General features: G+C 37.4%; 2 protein-coding genes across 4 annotated transcripts in view; one reads left to right on the top strand and one right to left on the bottom strand.

Annotated features, from left to right (window-relative positions):
• LOC111872041 (heat shock factor protein 1) overlaps window positions 1–19,032 on the bottom strand; it is a 26,369-nt gene extending 7,337 nt beyond the window's left edge. Inside the window, exons 1-9 of one of the 2 annotated variants that reach the window (XM_023865534.2) lie at window positions 18,527–19,032; window positions 16,304–16,412; window positions 15,366–15,490; window positions 12,256–12,462; window positions 6,770–6,922; window positions 6,142–6,257; window positions 5,518–5,877; window positions 1,880–2,326; window positions 1,543–1,648 (exon numbers count right to left, since the gene is read on the bottom strand). In XM_023865534.2, coding sequence (XP_023721302.1) covers window positions 1,543–1,648; window positions 1,880–2,326; window positions 5,518–5,877; window positions 6,142–6,257; window positions 6,770–6,922; window positions 12,256–12,462; window positions 15,366–15,490; window positions 16,304–16,412; window positions 18,527–18,631 — 1,728 coding nt within the window. In that variant the 5' untranslated portion in view covers window positions 18,632–19,032. Of the gene's footprint in view, window positions 1–1,500; window positions 1,649–1,879; window positions 2,327–5,517; window positions 5,878–6,141; window positions 6,258–6,769; window positions 6,923–12,255; window positions 12,463–15,365; window positions 15,491–16,303; window positions 16,413–18,526 lie in introns of both variants that reach the window. The other variant, XM_023865533.2, reaches the window with a different exon arrangement.
• Window positions 19,033–19,696: 664 nt separating this feature from the next.
• Window positions 19,697–19,865, top strand: part of LOC111872042 (protein pigeon) — a 40,155-nt gene continuing 39,986 nt past the window's right edge. For both annotated transcript variants that reach the window (XM_033754490.1, XM_023865535.2), the window contains exon 1: window positions 19,697–19,851. In XM_033754490.1, the coding sequence (XP_033610381.1) occupies window positions 19,788–19,851 (64 nt within the window). In that variant the 5' untranslated portion in view covers window positions 19,697–19,787. The remainder of the gene's footprint in view (window positions 19,852–19,865) is intronic.

Here is a 19,865-nt window from a genome sequence, read left to right as displayed (position 1 = left end):
GGAGATATCTCGATTATAGAAGGCCAAACCACATCACTGGCCGAATTCCTCTACTTCGCAATTGAGGTGTCGTGTGTTCTTTTCGCGTGGGAAACGAAAAATCGTCAGGAGAAAGTGCGTGAAGTGCGAAATCGGACTCGGCACTTCCGGATTTTTTTTAGAATTCCACACGAAGGCAACATTCCAGCAGATGACGCAGGTGGGAAGACAGACACTCCATGCAGATGGTGGCCAAAAATTATATAAGTAGGACATTATTTTCTACCTTAAACATGTATTTTAAAATAACGTCCGCACACGCGGACTGTGCGACACCACATGGCGTCATTCGTACCGCTGCCTTTATATCTGCGACGACATACGGTGTCTTTAGTCGTTTAAAGGTTAAGTTCAATTCATTCATGTTTCATTGTCTTCACTATTATCTTGTGTATTTGTTCAAACTGTGTTTTGTGACACTGTTGTGCAATACTGTGTTTTGCTTTGTGTCTTTCATCAAAATGTGTTTTGTGACACTGCTGTTATGCAATACTGTGTTTTACTTTATGTCCTTATTGTGCTCATTATGAATGTATGTATATATCATTATTTTATGTTTATATTATATTTGTATCTTGACAGGTTCTATATCCCATAGGTTGGTTTGACCTTGTATGGATTAACAGAATGCAAATAAATGAATGAATGAATGAATGAACATGGCAAAATGGTATCAAAGTCATCATACTGGAATTAGGCATAAATATGTTCATAGCATTCATTAGCTGTAGCCCAATGAATGCCTCCAAACCAGAGTATCAGTGAGACAATTTCTACTGAAATGAATTTCACCTGCACTTTCTCTACTTCTTTCAAACTGGGGGGAAGGAGGGGGGTGCATACACTAACCTTAGCATTACACACAGGCAAGTAGTGAGCTTCACATGCCAGTCATCTTCATCCTACAGCAAAATAAATTACTGGTACTTGCCAAATAGGAGGGTGTGTGGGTCCCAGAGCAAATCTGGAATTAGTGGCAAAAATTCCCACAGCCACTACTAGGTATTTAGGCCTGGCCATTCAGCACACTGACATTCATCAAGTTACATGGCACATAGTACAAACACTATTGGTGAATATTACTAGCATGCTGTTCTGGAATAATGGCCAATGTTTCTGATAACCTTGAGACGTCTTGAAAAGTCCTATCTTCTGTGATATAATGCCACATAGTATACTGAAAATCACCCAGTGTTTCAGATGAACATTACCTCCATCTTCAGGGTTGAAGACTAAGCCAAGCTAGAGACCAGCATCAAACAGGTAATAAGCATGGCTGTTTTCATGCATGACTGCAAAGATGGAGGTGGCATGTTGCTCGAAAACATCAGCACTATATCCCAAATGACAGGCCTCTTGTGAACCTCAAATTCTGCTGACCATTATATCTGCTATATTAAAATGCTCAGTACCAGAATAACACCATCACATATGACTGGCATGAGAATGAAATAAATCTACCTTAAAGAAGTCTTGCTCGAAGGCAGGTATAGCAGGACATACCCCCAACAAAGTGTTGGCATCCAAACTGTATCCCTCTCCTTTAAGAAGTTCTCTTAGGCTGTCCAGGTCATTTTGCACAGAGTCCACATGTGAATCCAGTTCACTCCTACATAAAAATTAAAATCAAGATAAATCATCTTTGTGCTTAATTATACATGGAATCATAAAAAATGAAATGCTTAATTAAACATGGACTTTCATGTTATCTTTTCACCTACCTCATCATTATCATACTTCAACTTATTTTATGACCCCTACTGTAGAGCTGTAACAGCATTTGCAATTGTAAAAAACAGTCCAAAAAGTATTATTACAAAAAAATTGCAAAATGACATACCTGTCGAAACGCTTTTCTTCAGAATTATTTCCAGTGCAGGCTAGGATCATGTTACATGGAGATCCAATCTTGTCACTTGAAGTTGATGGTGCCTGCTTAAATCTTATCAAGTCACTAGTGTCAAGTATATTACTGGCATCCCCATCTGACATGGCACTTTCAGAGAGATCTGTACTAGTGTGTTTTTTACTTGTGACATCTGATGCTGGCAAAATTCCATCTAGTGAAGATTTAGAAATACTTCTGCTGCCTAAGGACTCTGAAGGTTTCAAGGCCTTGTTTTTGCTTGCCATTTTACTGATGGCTGATATTGCTGCATTTGTAGCACATTCCAAAGAATCAGGATTCAATAAAGCCTCGCTAACTTCAACATCAGTTACCAATTCATTATTTATATTTGTATCAAGATCAACTGTTGTAGGCAGAACCATGTCTAGAAGATCAGCTCTATAACATAACAAAATTAAGCTTAAAATATTTATATGCACTGTTAATACAAATAAGCCATTTCAGGTTAAAAATTAATGACAAAAGCTGTTGCCATAATCAGTGTATAAACCTTCTCATTTCAAGACAAAAAACATCAACATTTCAAGTGCATATGCTGAGAATCACAGAAAATGTACAGGAGACAGATAATTTGTATATGTGTCTTCCCAAGCACACTGAAGAACACACAATACAAAACTAACACATCACACAAACCTTACATTATCCAAAATACTTTATTTGGAAAGTGATTCTTGAAGGAAATGTAGATCAACAAATTCATCACCAGAGTTAAAAATTTCCAAATTTCCAATGTAACTTTTGCCCTATTAAATGTCTGTAGTGAAGAACTGCATATGAGGGTTCTTGTACATTGTGCGTTCAAGTTCTATGGTCTCCGATTTTTTTTCTCACACAATAATCATACAAAAAATTTGAAACTTCTGTCACTTTTCAACGTAATCTCCCTGCAGCCGTACACATTTTTCACAACGTCGACGCCATGATTCCATAGACACTGCGAACGCTTCTGTAGGAGTCTGTTTTGACCACTGGAAAATTGCTGATATAATAGCGGATTGAAAAACGGCATCCATGTCTCATCCATTGTCACAGTTGATGAAAAGAAAGTCCCATTCATGCCTTCGTCATTGCCATGCGTGCAGCCTTGTGGTCATCCGCCAAAATTCGTGGAACCCACCTGGAGGACACTTTCCGCATTCGCAGGTCTTCATGCAGGATTTTGTGCAGATCCCACGGAAATGCCGACTTTGGAGGTGATGTTTTCCACACTCAATCGGCGATCCTCCAAAACAACTTTCTCAACTCGCTTGACCATGTTGTCAGACCGGCTGGTGCGAGGCCGAGATTGTTTTGGTTCGTTGTCACACGACGTTTGGCCTTCTTTGAACTGTCGCACCCACGAGCGCACATTTTTCACATTCATGACACCATCACCACACGTCTCACTCAACTGACGATGAATTTCAATGGGTGTCGCACCACGCAAGTGGAGAAAACGAATGATTACTCGCTGTTCTTGTAACGAAAACGTCGCCATTTTAAGTATCAAAAACACTCCTCACTCTTGCTGCTACCACTAGAGTTCTGTGTGCCGTAGAGTGCTGCCATCTCTGTCACACATTCACAAAGAGTGCACAAGTATTTTAAACTAAACCGCATGCGTCTATCTGCTCCCAGTCCTGAGAAAAAAAATCGGAGACCTTAGAACTTGAACACCCCTCGTACTATAGGCTTCACATGGTAGAAGGTGCCAAAAAAAAGCACACACAAAATGAGAGATATATAAAGGACTAAATATTTGTAATTCAAGATATGTTTAAAAGCATGAGGGACATTCAGAAAATAAAGATACAGGTCCTATAAAAATGTAAGGAATTTCTTTTTTCCCCAGAAATGGCAGTGCTACTACGTGAGACAGGAACCTTATGACAAGGCACAGTTCACTGGCCACACTCACGGTAACATTGTCCTAGCAGTGAGTTTAAAAAGGCTGTGTTGATTCAAAATCCTGCCAAATGTGAGGTTCGTGCAGTAATTTGAGTTTTTCATGCACGAAGAGAAACTGCTGCTGAAATTCATCACTAACTTGTTTCTGTTTATGGTGAAGATGTTATGAACAGACAAAATGCGGTAAAATGGTGACATGACTTTGAAGTGGGAAGAAGTGATGTTCATGATAAAATAAGGAATGGAAGTCCATCCGCGAGAGACATTAAACCATCAATGAACTTCATCAACAACATCCAGAAGTGTCAAGAACTGTTCTTCATGAAACTGTTACAAAAAGATCAGGTTATCAGAAATTGTGTGTGCACTGGGTGCCAAAAATGTTGACAGACGATCACAAGAAAAATTGAGTGGCTGTGGCGCAAGGAATTCCTCGCGTTATGAGGATCAAGGTGATTACTTTCTGGACCATACTGTGATGGAAGATGAAACTTGCGTATCTCATCTCACACCTGAGAATAAGTGACAATCAATGCAATGGCCCCACACACACTCATTAACAGCGAACAAATTCAAAATCTCACCATCAAACCAAAAAACATGGCAACCATCTTCTGGGACTGGAAGGGGCCACTTCTCATCAATTTTTTGCCTCAGGGAGCCACCATCAATGCTGCTGCTTATTGTGAGACACTGAAGAAACTGCGACAGGCTATTCAAAACAAGCAGAGAGGAATGCTGATGTGAGGAGTCTGCTTACTACACGATAACGCCCATCTGCACACTGCTTGGGCTACGGGGTTGTTGCAGTCCTTCAAGTGGGAAGTGCTGGCCCATTCACCACACAGCCCAGACCTTGCACCAAGAGACCATCATTTGTTTTCTAAATTGACAGAAACTCTGGTTGGAAAGACTTTTTCAGATGATGATGAGGTGATAACATAGCTAAGAGAGTAGGCAGGAAATTTCTACGACACTGAAATAAAAATCTTGTTCCTAGGCTCACTAAGTGCCTATTACCACAAGTAATAAATAAAATACGGAACGCGGTATTAATGAATAACAAATTCACGTTACAGATACATACACGATAGTGAAAGAGTGCTCCAACAGAAGAGGATAGGTGTGACTCGCGTAGTGAGATACGACGTAGGGATGAAAAATCCTGAACAATTTTAATATTTTTAACATTTAACATTTATCAATATATATGATAAATATATATTTTAGTTATTTTAATATGAAGACGACAAGGCATGCAATGAACTAGTTTAGCGTAAATCGAATAAGCACCTGAAGATGGCACTTTTGTGCCGAAACATGTAGTGCGAGTGAGAGGAGGAGATAGATGAGTGTACGCACTGGAAGACAGTTGAAATAAATCAATCACTAAGTGCATTGCAATCCATGGTGACAATGTTGAAAAGTAAATAAAGGTGTGTTGTAAAAGTGCTACAAGTGAATAAAAAAAATACTTTACAAACATTTTCTGGACTTTGTATCTTTACTTTCCCAATAACCTTCATACAATTGAAAAACTGTTGTCTCTTTGGCAGAATGACTGACCTGCATGGGTAGTCTGATAAATTTCCAGATGGCTTTGAATGTGTTATAGTATCAATGGAAAATGCAACATAGTAAACATAATATTCTAAAATTTACTGACAATAATTACTCACCCCTCTTGAGCTACAGTAGGCAACGCTTTGGTAAATGTGCTGGGAGTGGCTGAAGCAGCATTAACAGATGTTTTGGGATTTGAATTAGTTCTTCTCAACCTTCTTTTCTTAGCACTGCTTGCCCTTGCCCTACCCTTACCCTTGGGCAATTTTGGTGACTCAATAGCTGGAGTAACATCCATTGGTGAAGCAGTTAACAACAAACTTGGACTCAGTGGGCATTCGTCTACCAGCTCAAAAAATACTTCGGTGTTCGGGTTATTTGTAATAGACTCAGGACTGCCTGGAGGTGGTTCATAGGGTTTTAAGTGGGCAGTTGAGTTTTGACGGCCATCATCACTAATCACAACATTGCAAAAACTGAAACAAGAATCAAATAAATATTAATTTGATGAAATCTGTTTTACAATTATGGCTTTCAATGATTCAATTAATTGGAAGAGACACTATAAACGAATGTGCCTTAACAAAACTCTTAATGAAATGGTCATGGGCCTCACAAGTTTCACTGATGCTAGGAACCGTTGATAATCAGATCATATGTTTTGTGCGGGTGTAAAGGTTTGAAACTGATACTACACTTACTGAGACTTAAAAAATAAATCTGTGCACAATGACACCTACTCTGAGGGAAGAAATGTCTCCTTTTCAGAAGTTTTCTCTGGGTTTGCTTCACAGTCTTCAATTTGTTCCACTGTATCTAGCTCATGAATCACTGGTCCAGCTGGTGAGAGAGTTGCCTGAAATTCAGACCCACTGTGCAAGTAGTAAATTTAAACTCAATGCAAAACATATTACTCTAAGAGTTCCAACCTTGCAAAAATTATTTAACATTTCAAATAATGTAACATTCCTCAACTGGTGGGTTGTGATGGTCTATAAAAGTATCATATACTATTGCTGTTGCTTCAGTCAAGCAAAAAGGATGTGAATGATTTTAATCATGAAATCTCTAAATGTTACTTCCAAAATACATAAGTCACCACATAATGACCATCACACACCATGTAACCAAACAGTTCTTCACAATTATACCAAAATATCATATATACCAATATTTCAGAGGATCCTGCTACATTCATCCTCCTCTGATGATAGCAGCAAGTTTGTCAGTAACAATGGTATCCATCTACCAAACTACGCAGAAATGCATATCAGAGGTCCATAATCATATCAAGTTCCTCACTACATAATCTGCTATTCTCTCCAGTCAGCTCAGTTCTCTTAAGACAACTTGCTGAAATACACTTACAGGGGCAGAATTGAGATTACAAAGCTCTTCACTAAGTTGGGATATTTTGCTGGGACGGTGTGAAGTATCGTTCAGCATTAATGGGTAACGTCTTTTGATACCAATTCCTCCATTCCTTGAGGACTGCACCATCGTCACCAGGAATTGTATTAGCTAGAAGAAAAATAAATTCTATAAATACTCAGAAACAAATCTTATACAGGTACTCCTCAATTTAAACCAGTTGCATTCCAAAACAAAGATTAAAGAGGGTGAAACTGCATAAACAGAACAAAAATTCTCCAAAAGGATAATTGGAAACGTTTGAGATCAGATTATAAAAATAAAATATCCTTGCCATTAATCAGACTGTCTTGCGCTTCAAGATGAACATAACTTTGAAAAATAAAACAACACTAGACACTGCTAAGAAATGGGATGGCATAATGTTATTGAATGTGCAATAAACCTGCACTAACGTGTCAAAATCATTTTGCCAGTTTGTCCAGAGACATATGCATACTCTCTTTCATTCTTTCTTTCTCTCTCTCTCTCTCTCAAAGAAACATATTAACACAAGTTATTTCAAACATTGTCACAAAATTTTTAGACAAAAAAATACTTTACATTGTAACACGACTGGCCAGAGCGTTTCTATGCAATGACCTGTAAACAACCTTCAGTTGCATTAGCACACTCAACAATAGGATGAATGTTTATACTTAGTTGCACGGCAACAGTCAGCATGCTAATGGGTTTGCGAGTTGGCTATCACATGACTGGCTTTCTATGCAGTCCATGCCAAGATCGCTGCTATGCAACATCACGATAAACATACTTCTACAACAAAAGAACTGGGTTTTCTGTGCACGGTTGGTGCGGAGGTTATATAGATTCCATACAGAACAGATTTCATTGTTTATGTGTTTAAATAACAGTGAGAAAGTTTTCAGTGACAGCCACAGGAAGTCTGTCGTGTGAAGGCTTTGCCTGTTGTTTATATTCCCTACAGAACGGATAATACTTTGCGTGTAAGATGAGGCACCGACTAAATAATTAACATTAATATTACTACATCTACATCATGAGCCTTCAAAACAATTTATTATATATATACAAAATACAGAATACTCCAATTTGTCCGTGGGAACACAACAAAATCACAAAAACCAACCACTGACTCGATGATGTAAAACATCATTCGAATTTTATTCTTGTTTTATATTATAACTTTTGTTTTATATAATCTAATTTATTGTATTTTTATGCCAAGTATTTTAATATAATTAATATTATTGTATCCAATTTTATTAGTACTGCAGTTCAGTGGTGTATATATGTTAGCCATGTATTTGCCTGATGATGGCTATTAATAGCCGAAACATGCAGCAGAGCCAAACTAGGCACTGACCTTAATATTGTTGTGTTCTGACGGTTTTAATAAAGAAATTGTATATTTTATCTATTTTACACTTTATATAGAATTACATTTTAATAACAAAAAATCAGTCTATATATGTTTTAGCAAATCATCTGTTTGTGTTTCATGTGATGATGACTGCATACAGTTAAACATGTAGAGAGGGAAAATTAATAAGTTTTCTATTAATACAGTGCGTGGGTTTTGACATAACAGATCAACTACAGATCAGATCTTTTGCATTCCTCAGATATTGGAGAAAAAATAGGAGTACAATGAGACAGTACAACAGTTATTTGTATACTTCAAGAAAGCCTATGATTCGGTTAGGAGGTAAGTATTGTACAATATTTTGATAAGAGTTTGGGATACCAATGAAACTAGTTAAACAAAACTTATAATAAAGTCCATACAGGTAAACATTTCAGATAAATTTCCTATCCAGAATGATCTAAGACAAGGAGATGCTTTATTGCCACTCCTTTTTAACTTTGCTTTAGAATATGCCATTAGGAAGGTCCAGGAAAACCAGGTGGGACTGAAATTAAATGGGACACATCAGCTGTTGGTCTATGCCAATTATGTGAACCTACTGGGCGATAATATAGATACCATGAAGAAAAACACACAAAGTTTAACTGACACAAGTAAGGAGGTTGGTCTAGAAGTAAACACAGAGAAAACTAAGTATATGTTGCTGTCTCGTCATCAAAATGCAGGGCAAAATAATGACATAATGACAGAAAACAGATGTTTTGAAAATGTGGCACAGTTCAGATATTTGGGAATGACAATAACAAATCAAAACCTGATTGAGGAGGAAATTAAGAGGAGATTGAACTCGGGTAATGCTTGCTACAATTCAGTCCAGAACCTTTTGCCTTCTTGCCTGCTGTCCAAAAAACATAAAAATCAGAATATACAAAACGATAATTTTGCCTGTGGTTCTGCATGGGCATGAAACTTGGTCTCTGACATTAAGGGAGGAACACAGACTGAGGGTATTTGAGAATATTTGGACCGAAGAGAGATAAAGTANTCCAGGAAAACCAGGTGGGACTGAAATTAAATGGGACACATCAGCTGTTGGTCTATGCCAATTATGTGAACCTACTGGGCGATAATATAGATACCATGAAGAAAAACACACAAAGTTTAACTGACACAAGTAAGGAGGTTGGTCTAGAAGTAAACACAGAGAAAACTAAGTATATGTTGCTGTCTCGTCATCAAAATGCAGGGCAAAATAATGACATAATGACAGAAAACAGATGTTTTGAAAATGTGGCACAGTTCAGATATTTGGGAATGACAATAACAAATCAAAACCTGATTGAGGAGGAAATTAAGAGGAGATTGAACTCGGGTAATGCTTGCTACAATTCAGTCCAGAACCTTTTGCCTTCTTGCCTGCTGTCCAAAAAACATAAAAATCAGAATATACAAAACGATAATTTTGCCTGTGGTTCTGCATGGGCATGAAACTTGGTCTCTGACATTAAGGGAGGAACACAGACTGAGGGTATTTGAGAATATTTGGACCGAAGAGAGATAAAGTAACAGGAGGTTGGAAGAAACTGCATAATGAGGAGCTTCATAACTTGTACTCTTCTCCAAGCATAATTAGAATGACCAAGCCAAGGAGGATGAGGTGGGCAGGGCATGTACCAAGAATGGGGGAGAAAAGGAATGCATATAGGATATTGGTGGGAAAGCCAGAAGGAAAGAATCCACTGGGAAGACCAAGGCGTAGGTGGGTGGACAATATTAAAATTGATCTTAGATATGATGGGATGGTATGGATTGGATTGATCTGGCCGTGGGAGGCTCTTGTGAACATGGCAATGAACCTTTGGGTTCCATAAAATGCTGCGAAATTCTTGAGTAGTTGCAGATTTGGCCACTCAAGAAGGGCTCAGCTCTGTAAGTAAGTATTAAAACAATAGGTATAATGCCGTATATAACTTATGGATAAATTGCTGTACAGGAAATTTCAGGCAGATTCAAGATGCTTCAAATGTGACATACATACCTTTTCAGCAAAACTGGCACTTTTCTTCAAGTTATAACAAACTACAAGATATCCAAGAAATGGGCTATTTCAGATATTTCTGTAACATATGTGGCAAATGGATGAAGCAAAACTATTAAACTTCATTACTTACTTATGGAGCTGAGCCCTTCTTGGGGAGAAGCCAAATCTGCAGCTACTAAAGAATTTTCCAGCATTTCATGGAACCCTAAGGTTCATTGCCATGTTCACAAGAGACTTCCACTGGTCCCTATCCTGAGCCAGATAAATCCAATGTATACCATCCCATCCTCCCTATTAAACTTCATACATATACAAACTCACTTTTAATATGAATTAAACAGTGTTTATGAACTTATGTTATTAATATAAACCTGATAGAATAATCAAGTTCTTATAAACCTATTTATGAAGAATTCTCATACTGTGAAGTTTTAACTGTATAAGTTTTCCACTATGAGGGAGTCAGTAAACAGATCACAAATGGACGTAATAGGCTATGTGTAGTAGAATGTAGCTGTACAGTCCAGCTTCATGACAGTCCACGTAGCAAATGCACATGCACATGTTCAGAGGCTAGTTTCAGTAGCCAAAATGGCAAATGTGCTTTAGGATTGTACCAAAGGGCAGCGTTCTGTTGTTGTTGTTGTGTGTGTGTGTTTTTTTTTGGGGGGGGGGCAAAAGGACTCAGTGCAAAGGATATTCATAGAGAAATGTTTCTTATTCATGGTGGGAAGTGTTTGCCACATAAAGCAGTTCACAATGGGGTTGAGAAATATGGCAAAAGTTTCGCTGGTGATGAAGAAGCTGAAAGAGAGGTGCAGAAGTGACTCAGAAAACAGCCAAAAAGACTTCTATGCTGTGGTTTTCAACGCATTGGCAAAGAGATGGGACAAGTCATAAATGTTGGTGGAGGATATGTCGAGAAATAAATGTTTTTTCCAGGTTTGAATATGATGTTTTAACATTTTATATCCATTTGTGACATATTTACTGACTCTCCCTCATACATATGAAAGAAATTACATTTTCTTGTGAATGTTGCAATCAATACATATTGCACAAGAAAATTTTTAGCTACTGGTTTCACTGATTCTAGGTTGTCACAGTTATTCAAAGGTAATAACAGATCCTGTTTTGGGGTGACCGCACCATTTGGAAGTGGGCTGTGTTGCTAAAGATTTGAAGAAACCTGCTCCATCTTTAGGGCTGAAGTGAAAGTTGAGCTGGAAAACAGTACATGATATACAGAGAGTGAACATGAAAGCCAGGGCTATGCACAAGCCAATGGGAACTTGTGTGCCTTCAAAAACCTGTTCTATCAAAGAACACACCAGCAAGAAACATAAAGAGGACTGAATGTGAATAGACCGTCACGATTCTCCTCCTGGAACTATAAACTGTACATCCCTCCCTTACTCAATCCTTTGTTCTGCTTATCCATGTAGTGATTTATTTAATCAATTATAACCTCTTCCATATACCTTGCTTCTTCCTGTACTTCTCGACAGCTTGCCCCTTTGTCAAACAGTCCCTTTTATTCTGCATAACCCTCACCCTTCTCTTTCCTCCCTACATATCATGTACCACTTGTCCTCTCAGCTTATACTTCCACCCTGAACACTGAGGCAGTTAGATCCTCTAAAACAATGGCAAAACAGCCCACTTCCACCCTCTGCAACATCCCAAAATAGGATTATCACCAGCTACTAGTTTATTTAACCCTCTGCCGCACAATTCAAAGCCACTGCATTCTGATGATAGAATCACTTTAAATGCCTTTCACATCACATTTTAGTACGCTAAATGTGACATAGGGCAGTTGACTTTACTGAGCTCTGCTGCTTTAGGCATGGCAGAGTTATGACATTTATATCTGAACTGGAGAACATTATCTCACAGTGTACATATAGGTTCAAACAATAAAAACAAACAATTATACTTTTATGAAAGGGCATATCACAACCTCATTTCACTTCTTTCCACTTTCAATAAACTGAGTCAATTAAGTTCAAAGTAAATAAATTCAATATAAAATCATTAATGATAACTAACCTTGTTGACAATCTGCTGTTGCTTCCTGTGTTTCTCTCGGAGGATTGCAACTTCACGCCACAGAACTTCATTTTCCCGTTTCATAGTACTAAGCTGTGAGTCTAAAGAATCCTGTCGCCCCTTCATGCTTGTCACATCTGCCAAGACCTTGTTCATCAATTCAGGTTTTGTGCCTGTGCGTCCTTCCTCCACCTTGCTTGTAGGTATCTACGACAGATCATATGAGGTCTGACAATAAAGTTCGCAAACTTGCCATATTGTGCTTGCTGTGGCAGCAGTGGATAGAAACCTCAGTATGGTCAACCAAGTTTACTATTTGGAAGAAGTGAAAGGCTGCATGAAAAAGTTAGACAGAAAACAACCCGAACTTTTTGCCAACAACTCATGGATCTTGCATCACAACAATGGACCTGCTCACGCAACATTGTCAGTGAGGGAGCTTTCAGCTAGTAAACAAATAACTGTGCTAGGACACCCTCCCTATTCACCGGCTCTAGTCCTCAGCGACCTTTTTCTATTCCTGAAGATAAAGGAAATATTGAAAGGAAGACATTTTGATGACACTGATGACATCAGGAGTAACACAGTGGCAGCTCTGAAGATTCAACAAAACCAATTCCAAAATTGTTTTGAAGGGTGGACTAGATGCTGGTATCGGTGCATAGCTTCCCAAGGGGAGTACTTTGAAGGTGACCACAGTGATATTCAGCAATGAGGTATGCATCACTTTTACCATGATGAGTTCGCAAACTTTGTCAGACCATGTAAATAATAACTGTTAAAATTATAGGCAGAAATTAAGCAGAAAAATATTATGGTAACCTATAAAATAATGAGCTGTTATTACATAAATTACACCAAGATTCTTTTGTGCAATCAATGTATATGAGAACAAGAGTTCGTAAGATACAATATTCTTTTCTACACAATAAATGCATTTGCCTTCCATTCCATACCATACCCTTTTTGGATCGGTATAATTAGCCATAGTCGCTCGAGAATATTCTGTGGAATAACAAGGCAGTATTTCACATTGGTGGTTCTGTCAATCGGCACAAATGGCATTATTAGGCAAAAGGGAATTTGAGCAGGTATGTGACATTGTAGTATGGAAAACTGATTTGACCCAGCATCTTTCAAGACAGTGAATGAATGCTTGAAATGTTAAATTATGAGTACGTCCAGTCATCTCTCAGTGTGGTAACACTAAAATCTCTTCACACTGTGCAAGATGGGGGCATTAACATTTTCCTGGCAGGTGGACTAGAAGACAAAGTGTTCATAGATGGTCTCCGTACAGTTGAACATTCTGCGATTTCTTCCTGTGAGGGTCGGCAAAGGAAAAATGTTATCCCACAAAACCTGGAAACATAGCTGAACTGGAAAACAGGCTAACCACCATTCTGAATACCACTTTTGTAAATATACTGTGAGCAGCACTGGCAAACATACCAGTTCAATTCAGGAAATATGTTGCAAATGAAGAAGTTATGTGCAAACCAGGGGCATGAAACCTTCAGTACTCTTTACTGGCAGTTTGCTTCAATGAACTGAGTAAGAATCAAATAACTTACAAGTATCTGAAAAGATACTGTCTTATCATACAACCTGTAGTTTGAAACATAATGATTAAGGTTCAATTCCCAGAAGAAGCTTTACCATTTTTCAATTCACCACCACGTCTGTGGCCTACCCAACCCCCCACCACCGTCACCCATCCACATAAAATGGGTATCAGAAGTTCCTTCTCTGGGGTAAAGGTAGCCACTCGACTCCATCCAATAGAAAACTACACCATGGTATTGAGACTGACTAAAGACGGAATGCTATACTTAACATTACACGTAGAAGACACAACTGTGGGGTCAGAGATGCATCATGAAGTGTCCAATGCTATGCAACAGTTTGTTAAAACATGTTTCCACAGCAACAAATATGCACACAACAGTAAAGAAACTGCTGGGGGTGATGTTTTCTAATCAGTCCAATACAATGCTACATAAAGAGAACCAAGCGACTCACAGAGTCATGACCAAGTAAAATATGGCTGTCATCCCCACAGGACTTGTTACCAAGAATGACTGTGCTGGTGAGGACCAGCAACAACTTGTACAAACCAAACTGACCTGACCCAGTGCAGTAGCCATCAAGTACAAAAACATTTGGGAAAATCCCCACTGTTAGAGGCTGTAACCAATCAACAAGTATATGAAGATGCAGCTAACTGGGAAGACTCAAAATATACTCTATTTATTTGTAGACTGTGAAGTACTGTAATAACTAACTGCAGTGAAAAGTAATTGGCATCCGATAAATTAAATTATCAATCTGAACCCTGCATCTAGTCAGTAAATCGTGAAAATACTATATTCTGGCTATGGTGAGACTTCAGTTGAACATCCATAAATATGTTGTATATGTTAAACCTATATGACTAAAATATTCTGTTACTCTGACGGAAGGTTTGATCTTAAAATTTTATTTTAAATGACAATTTTAGTGTACTGTACTAGAAAGTAGTTGTATGTGATGTGACAAACTTGTCATATACAATAGGTCTTTTTAACAGTTGCTTGATAGCATTGACAAGATAAAATAAACTGTCTGGATGATATGGCTTGCCAATATGTGTGGAGTGGCAAGTTGTGGGTTTCACAGTGGTTTTTCCGCCACCTGTGTGTGTTGTCCTGACAGCTTGGGCTGTCTGTGTGAGGCCTGATTATATGTTTTATTGGACTGGGGACGTGTGATGTATGGTCATCATGGAATTGTAATTTTGTATTTTTATAAATGTAATGTTTTTATATCTTGGATTTGTTATATATGTTTAAAATATTCTGTTACCTTTGATGGAAACTTTTATCTTAAATTTTAATGTATTATGCTAGAGAGAAATTGTATTATGATGTAAACATGCATTGTCTTATTTTATGTCTTCTTGACAACTGCTTAAGAGTATTAGCAAGATAAATTGACACAATTCTGTATCTAAGGCTTTTGCCTATTGTAGATGTAATGGAATAAGGAAGAAATAATAATAATAATAATAATAATAATAATAATTCTTACTTTTACACAGCATATCCTTGTAATACATCCAAACCTCTTACCTTGCGCTTGATATGCTCCAGAAGATATGGATGTTCCATTAGGAAAAACTGATGAGCAAACTCCATCTCATCCTTGTCTACTTTAAGCCCACCAGCTTCAATTGACATAACTTTGTGGAAACCATCTAAAAGAAATCAAATTCTGTATTCTAATGGCAGAGAAAAACAGCCTAGCATGTTACAAAGCACTCATTAGGTACATTTCATGTATGCATTTCCCAAAGAAGAAACATATGCCTGCATAATTAGAACAGCTGCAACCTGAAACAATTTCAAAACGAACTACTGATCTCTACATCATGGCGGCATTATAAAATTCATGATATAAGTATGCAGACTTATACCACAACAATGCAAAATGCACTCCTTTGTAACACATGTGAGTGATTAATACTACCTGAGAATACAATCAGCTACTAAAAATATATTATGCTTCAGAAATCAAATATTTTCTACATTACCTTGCGTAAAATATAACTAAGAATATGTAAGATTTGAGGTTTTCATGGTCATGACTATGAAAAATGCCATCTTCTGGGATGTGGCGCCGTGTAGATCTTGTGTGCAGCCACCTGCCCATGCTGATTCTTTCCTCGCGGATTTTTCTACCCTGAATATGGAGGTGATATATTACTCCAAAATGTCGGTTCACACAAGATCTACAAAGCGCTGCATCCCAGAAGATGGCATTCTTCATAACTAAGAATATTTTCAGTAACCCCTACCTGTCATTCAAAACTAAATGTTCTACTTTTGGTTGAAGTCATATTAAACATGCCTTAACAATAAACATCTCATCATCAAACGCTGAAATAAATATTGAATGTGAAAACCATTTTATATTGCATATTTCATCTCTGATTATATGAACAGGAAATATATGTACATATAATCAAGAATGTGGGGCAATTAAGGACAACAAATATAATTTCACTTACACATGTTTAGCTGCCTCACAAAGCTGGCCATATTGTTGTGTTTATAATACATAGGCAAAAGTTCTCTGGAAAAACGAGCCTGGTTTCTAATCACGAAACTTGTCCCACCCTGCAAACAGTGAAACAAAAATACTTTGTATCATTTTCTAGAATTATGTACTTTTAAGGAACAAGCCTTATTTCTAGTTCAACAGTACAGTGTGATCATCTGAGACCTACCATGAAGCAATTCAGTCACTCAAATCAAAGAGACAGAGCTTATACACATTACAATTTATCTTCAGTATGACTCCATAAATCAAACAGCTACCACGAAAGAAGCTTACACGCTACGTGCTGCCCAATGTGAAATAATCCACTTCTTTTCACAATGAATTAAAGAAGAGAATTACAATGGCCAATATACAAAATCTTGTAAAGTTTTACAACTGTATGCAACATACTTTGCACCAAAGTCAGCCTTCTGAGTTAGATCTGCACACTGTTACCCTGTTTTATAAATTTTCAAAATCATCTATAGTCAGTAAACAATTTCACGTGGACAGCCAAACATTTTTGGGAATATCAAATAATACCACAACTTTATATCATTCTAATAAGGTCTCAGATCTTTACAATTATAAAATGAAAGACATAAGAGGAAACACATAAAAAACAAGAAAAGCTGACATTTATAAAATGTTAAAAAATATGGAAGAAATAAATCATTTAGATAAAATATAACTCAGAAAACATGACAATATCCAGCATAGTGTCACACACCATATTCTGTGCCCAGGATCTGACAAATTCTTCTCCTCATGTCTCATAACCATAATCATCATCAATTAATTCTTTAGCAAAGGTTCATAGTTCATACTCATGCACATAAAAAGCAATGCCAATATATTTCACAGAAATAAATACAGAAGAGGCATAACACTGAGACTAGTAATAAGAATACACGATCATTACACTTGGCATTTATACAACTAGTGGAAATTTATAAAACAACATTACTTCCAGTAAACAAACACTTCACTGTCCTTGATCCAACACTGTGGCTTGCTATATGCCTACTTGCCATGTCATGCAGTGTGCTATTTGGCTGATGAAGAACAATTCCAGAGTAAATTTAAAATGCATAACACAATTATTTACCTGAACTTTACTAGACACTTTGTGCCTAGTAAAGTGCCGAACTAANGTATAATGATCCATGGACACGAAATAAATGAAATGAAATGAAATTTAAATTAATCTTTTATACCATTTTGGATACAACTAACATACTACATAAGCACTTCTCTCCTTTCCTGAATTAAAGATTGTTCCAAATTACATTTAATCATTTAATGACACTTTCTGTACTGAAGTGCACATAGAGTGTCAACAAGAAAGTTTTTATATAAAGTTATAAATGCAGAAGTTGGTATCAAAGTAAACAGCAAAGGACAGTGGGTATGGTGTCAATTCAGTACAGACTGCCTGTTGAGTTTGTATGATAAAATGCAGAATGTCAAGTCGTCTAAATATCTATTTAAATCTGCTTCTTGGCAACTATGTTTTTTTGTTACATTTATATTCTTTGATGTGGGAACTGCCCACATTCAAGCAAATGTGACACAACGCAAGAGACTGAGACTCCAAGGAGATCAGTTAGAGTCACGCACAAGCCACCATAAAGATGTGTCCAAGAAAGCACGAGGACTTCAACGTGAGAGGAGGACACAAGGATTCGTCCTGAAAAGGAAAAACTTTTCTTCACCACGCCCTTATCTAACAACTCGCAAACTATCTCTCGCAGGAAGGTGTCCCGCCGTGCAACAGTGGCATGGCGTCGAAGGAGAATCCTCAGGAAATCTTGGACCCAAAGAAATAGTGAACTGCTTGAATACTGAGTTACAGTGACAGTCTAAGTTCTACCGTTCTACAATTCTAGTTCCTGAGGATTACAACTTTGTAATTCCAATAAAATGCACGTAAATGAGAAGGGCTCTGACAGATTCTAAGTCTTTTGTGATACTGAATAGATGCCATACTTACAGAGCTACTAACGTAACTCCGTACTTCAATGGCAAGCATAATTAAAATTCAGAAACATGTTCAAAGTTTCAAGTGTCACCTTTACATTTCAACAACAATTCTGGTCTAAAGTATATAAAAAACATTACTAGATGCAAGCTTGGTGAATGCGTGGTTCAATGACAAAGTAATATCTCGGTAATACTTTTGGTCACATACCGCACTCCAACATATCAAGTCGTTGGTTTCTGGATCTTCGACTATCTTCCAGAGTTTGACCAGAAATGCGGGAACGTTTGTTCCCAATTCTTCGATAGAATGCATTTTAAGGGTACAGAATTTTAATAAAACGTTGTCTTTCGCAATTAACGTACACCACGAACATCATGAAATACGCAAAAACACATTTCACTTTCGGCGACTGCTACCACTGCTACCATTTTCACAACTGCAACAGGACCAGTACCAGGTGTACCAGCATGACGAGCATGACCAGCATTACCAAGAAAGACTGCTTTAATCCCTGAGAACGACTGGTTAGAACATAATGAGATAATGAGCTCGTTATTGTACGATCTATGAAATATGGTAATTTATCGTTCAGGTATTGGTCTAACGAATTTGTACCCTGCAGGCGAAAATGTTGAAGGTATACTACAGTACGTCCTCAAAGACATATAATAGTAAACATTAACTAGAATGAGAATGTAAACGTTGAGGAAATTTCTGATATTATTCTCGTAATGATGGCACGCCACTCATTTATTTGACGTCCGCGTTTACAAATTACTAACTACGACTTCCTTGCTTTACCGTATTGAATTAGTCCCACGGATCTCTTTAGTGATTCCTGCCTACCAATATTCACGGATCATGAAATAATCTGTGCGTTGCATGTATTGTGCTGTCATGTGCAGGAGTTCCTATAGATTTATGAATCAATGAAATCTATTCATACTGCCATTTATTGCTCTAACAACGGAATATGTTATTTTTAAAGCACTCTAAAGTATATTTCAAAGGACTTAATGAAATACAATTTAATCTATATCCAATCTCTAAATGTTCAAGCAGAAGAAGGTTCTGTTGTGATAACTTGTATGCTTTGCAGTACGGATGTAAATTCACATGATTATTTTGCCCCAAACCTCTCCCAATATTCGTTCTTGAATTCTTGAAGATAACAGACGAAACGTTTACTATATATGAACATAAAATGCTTCTTTATTCAATAGCATGATGTATCGGACACGAATTCAGAAAACAAGGAATAACGTTCCCAAAAAGCTAGAGTCAAAAGAGTATCAAAAACAAACTTTAGAAGAGACATTTACAGTTTTTCCAGAATATGAATGGCAGTGAATGACGCCGAAGCTCGAACCCCTTCGGATCATAAATTGTGAAGTTATCGATATCGTGGTTTGAAGGGACTATATTTTAAATGCAATGAAACCTTTTAAATGACCTTCGTCATAAAGACATGGTCACACTAGACAACTTAGGAAGGAAATTGTGCGGGATTTTACAATCCCAGTCATTCAGAGGTAACGATTTAGCA

Source organism: Cryptotermes secundus, unplaced genomic scaffold (assembly GCF_002891405.2).
Source record: "Cryptotermes secundus unplaced genomic scaffold, Csec_1.0 scaffold87, whole genome shotgun sequence".
NCBI lineage: Eukaryota > Metazoa > Arthropoda > Insecta > Blattodea > Kalotermitidae > Cryptotermes > Cryptotermes secundus.
This window is presented reverse-complemented; position numbering and strand designations above follow the sequence as displayed.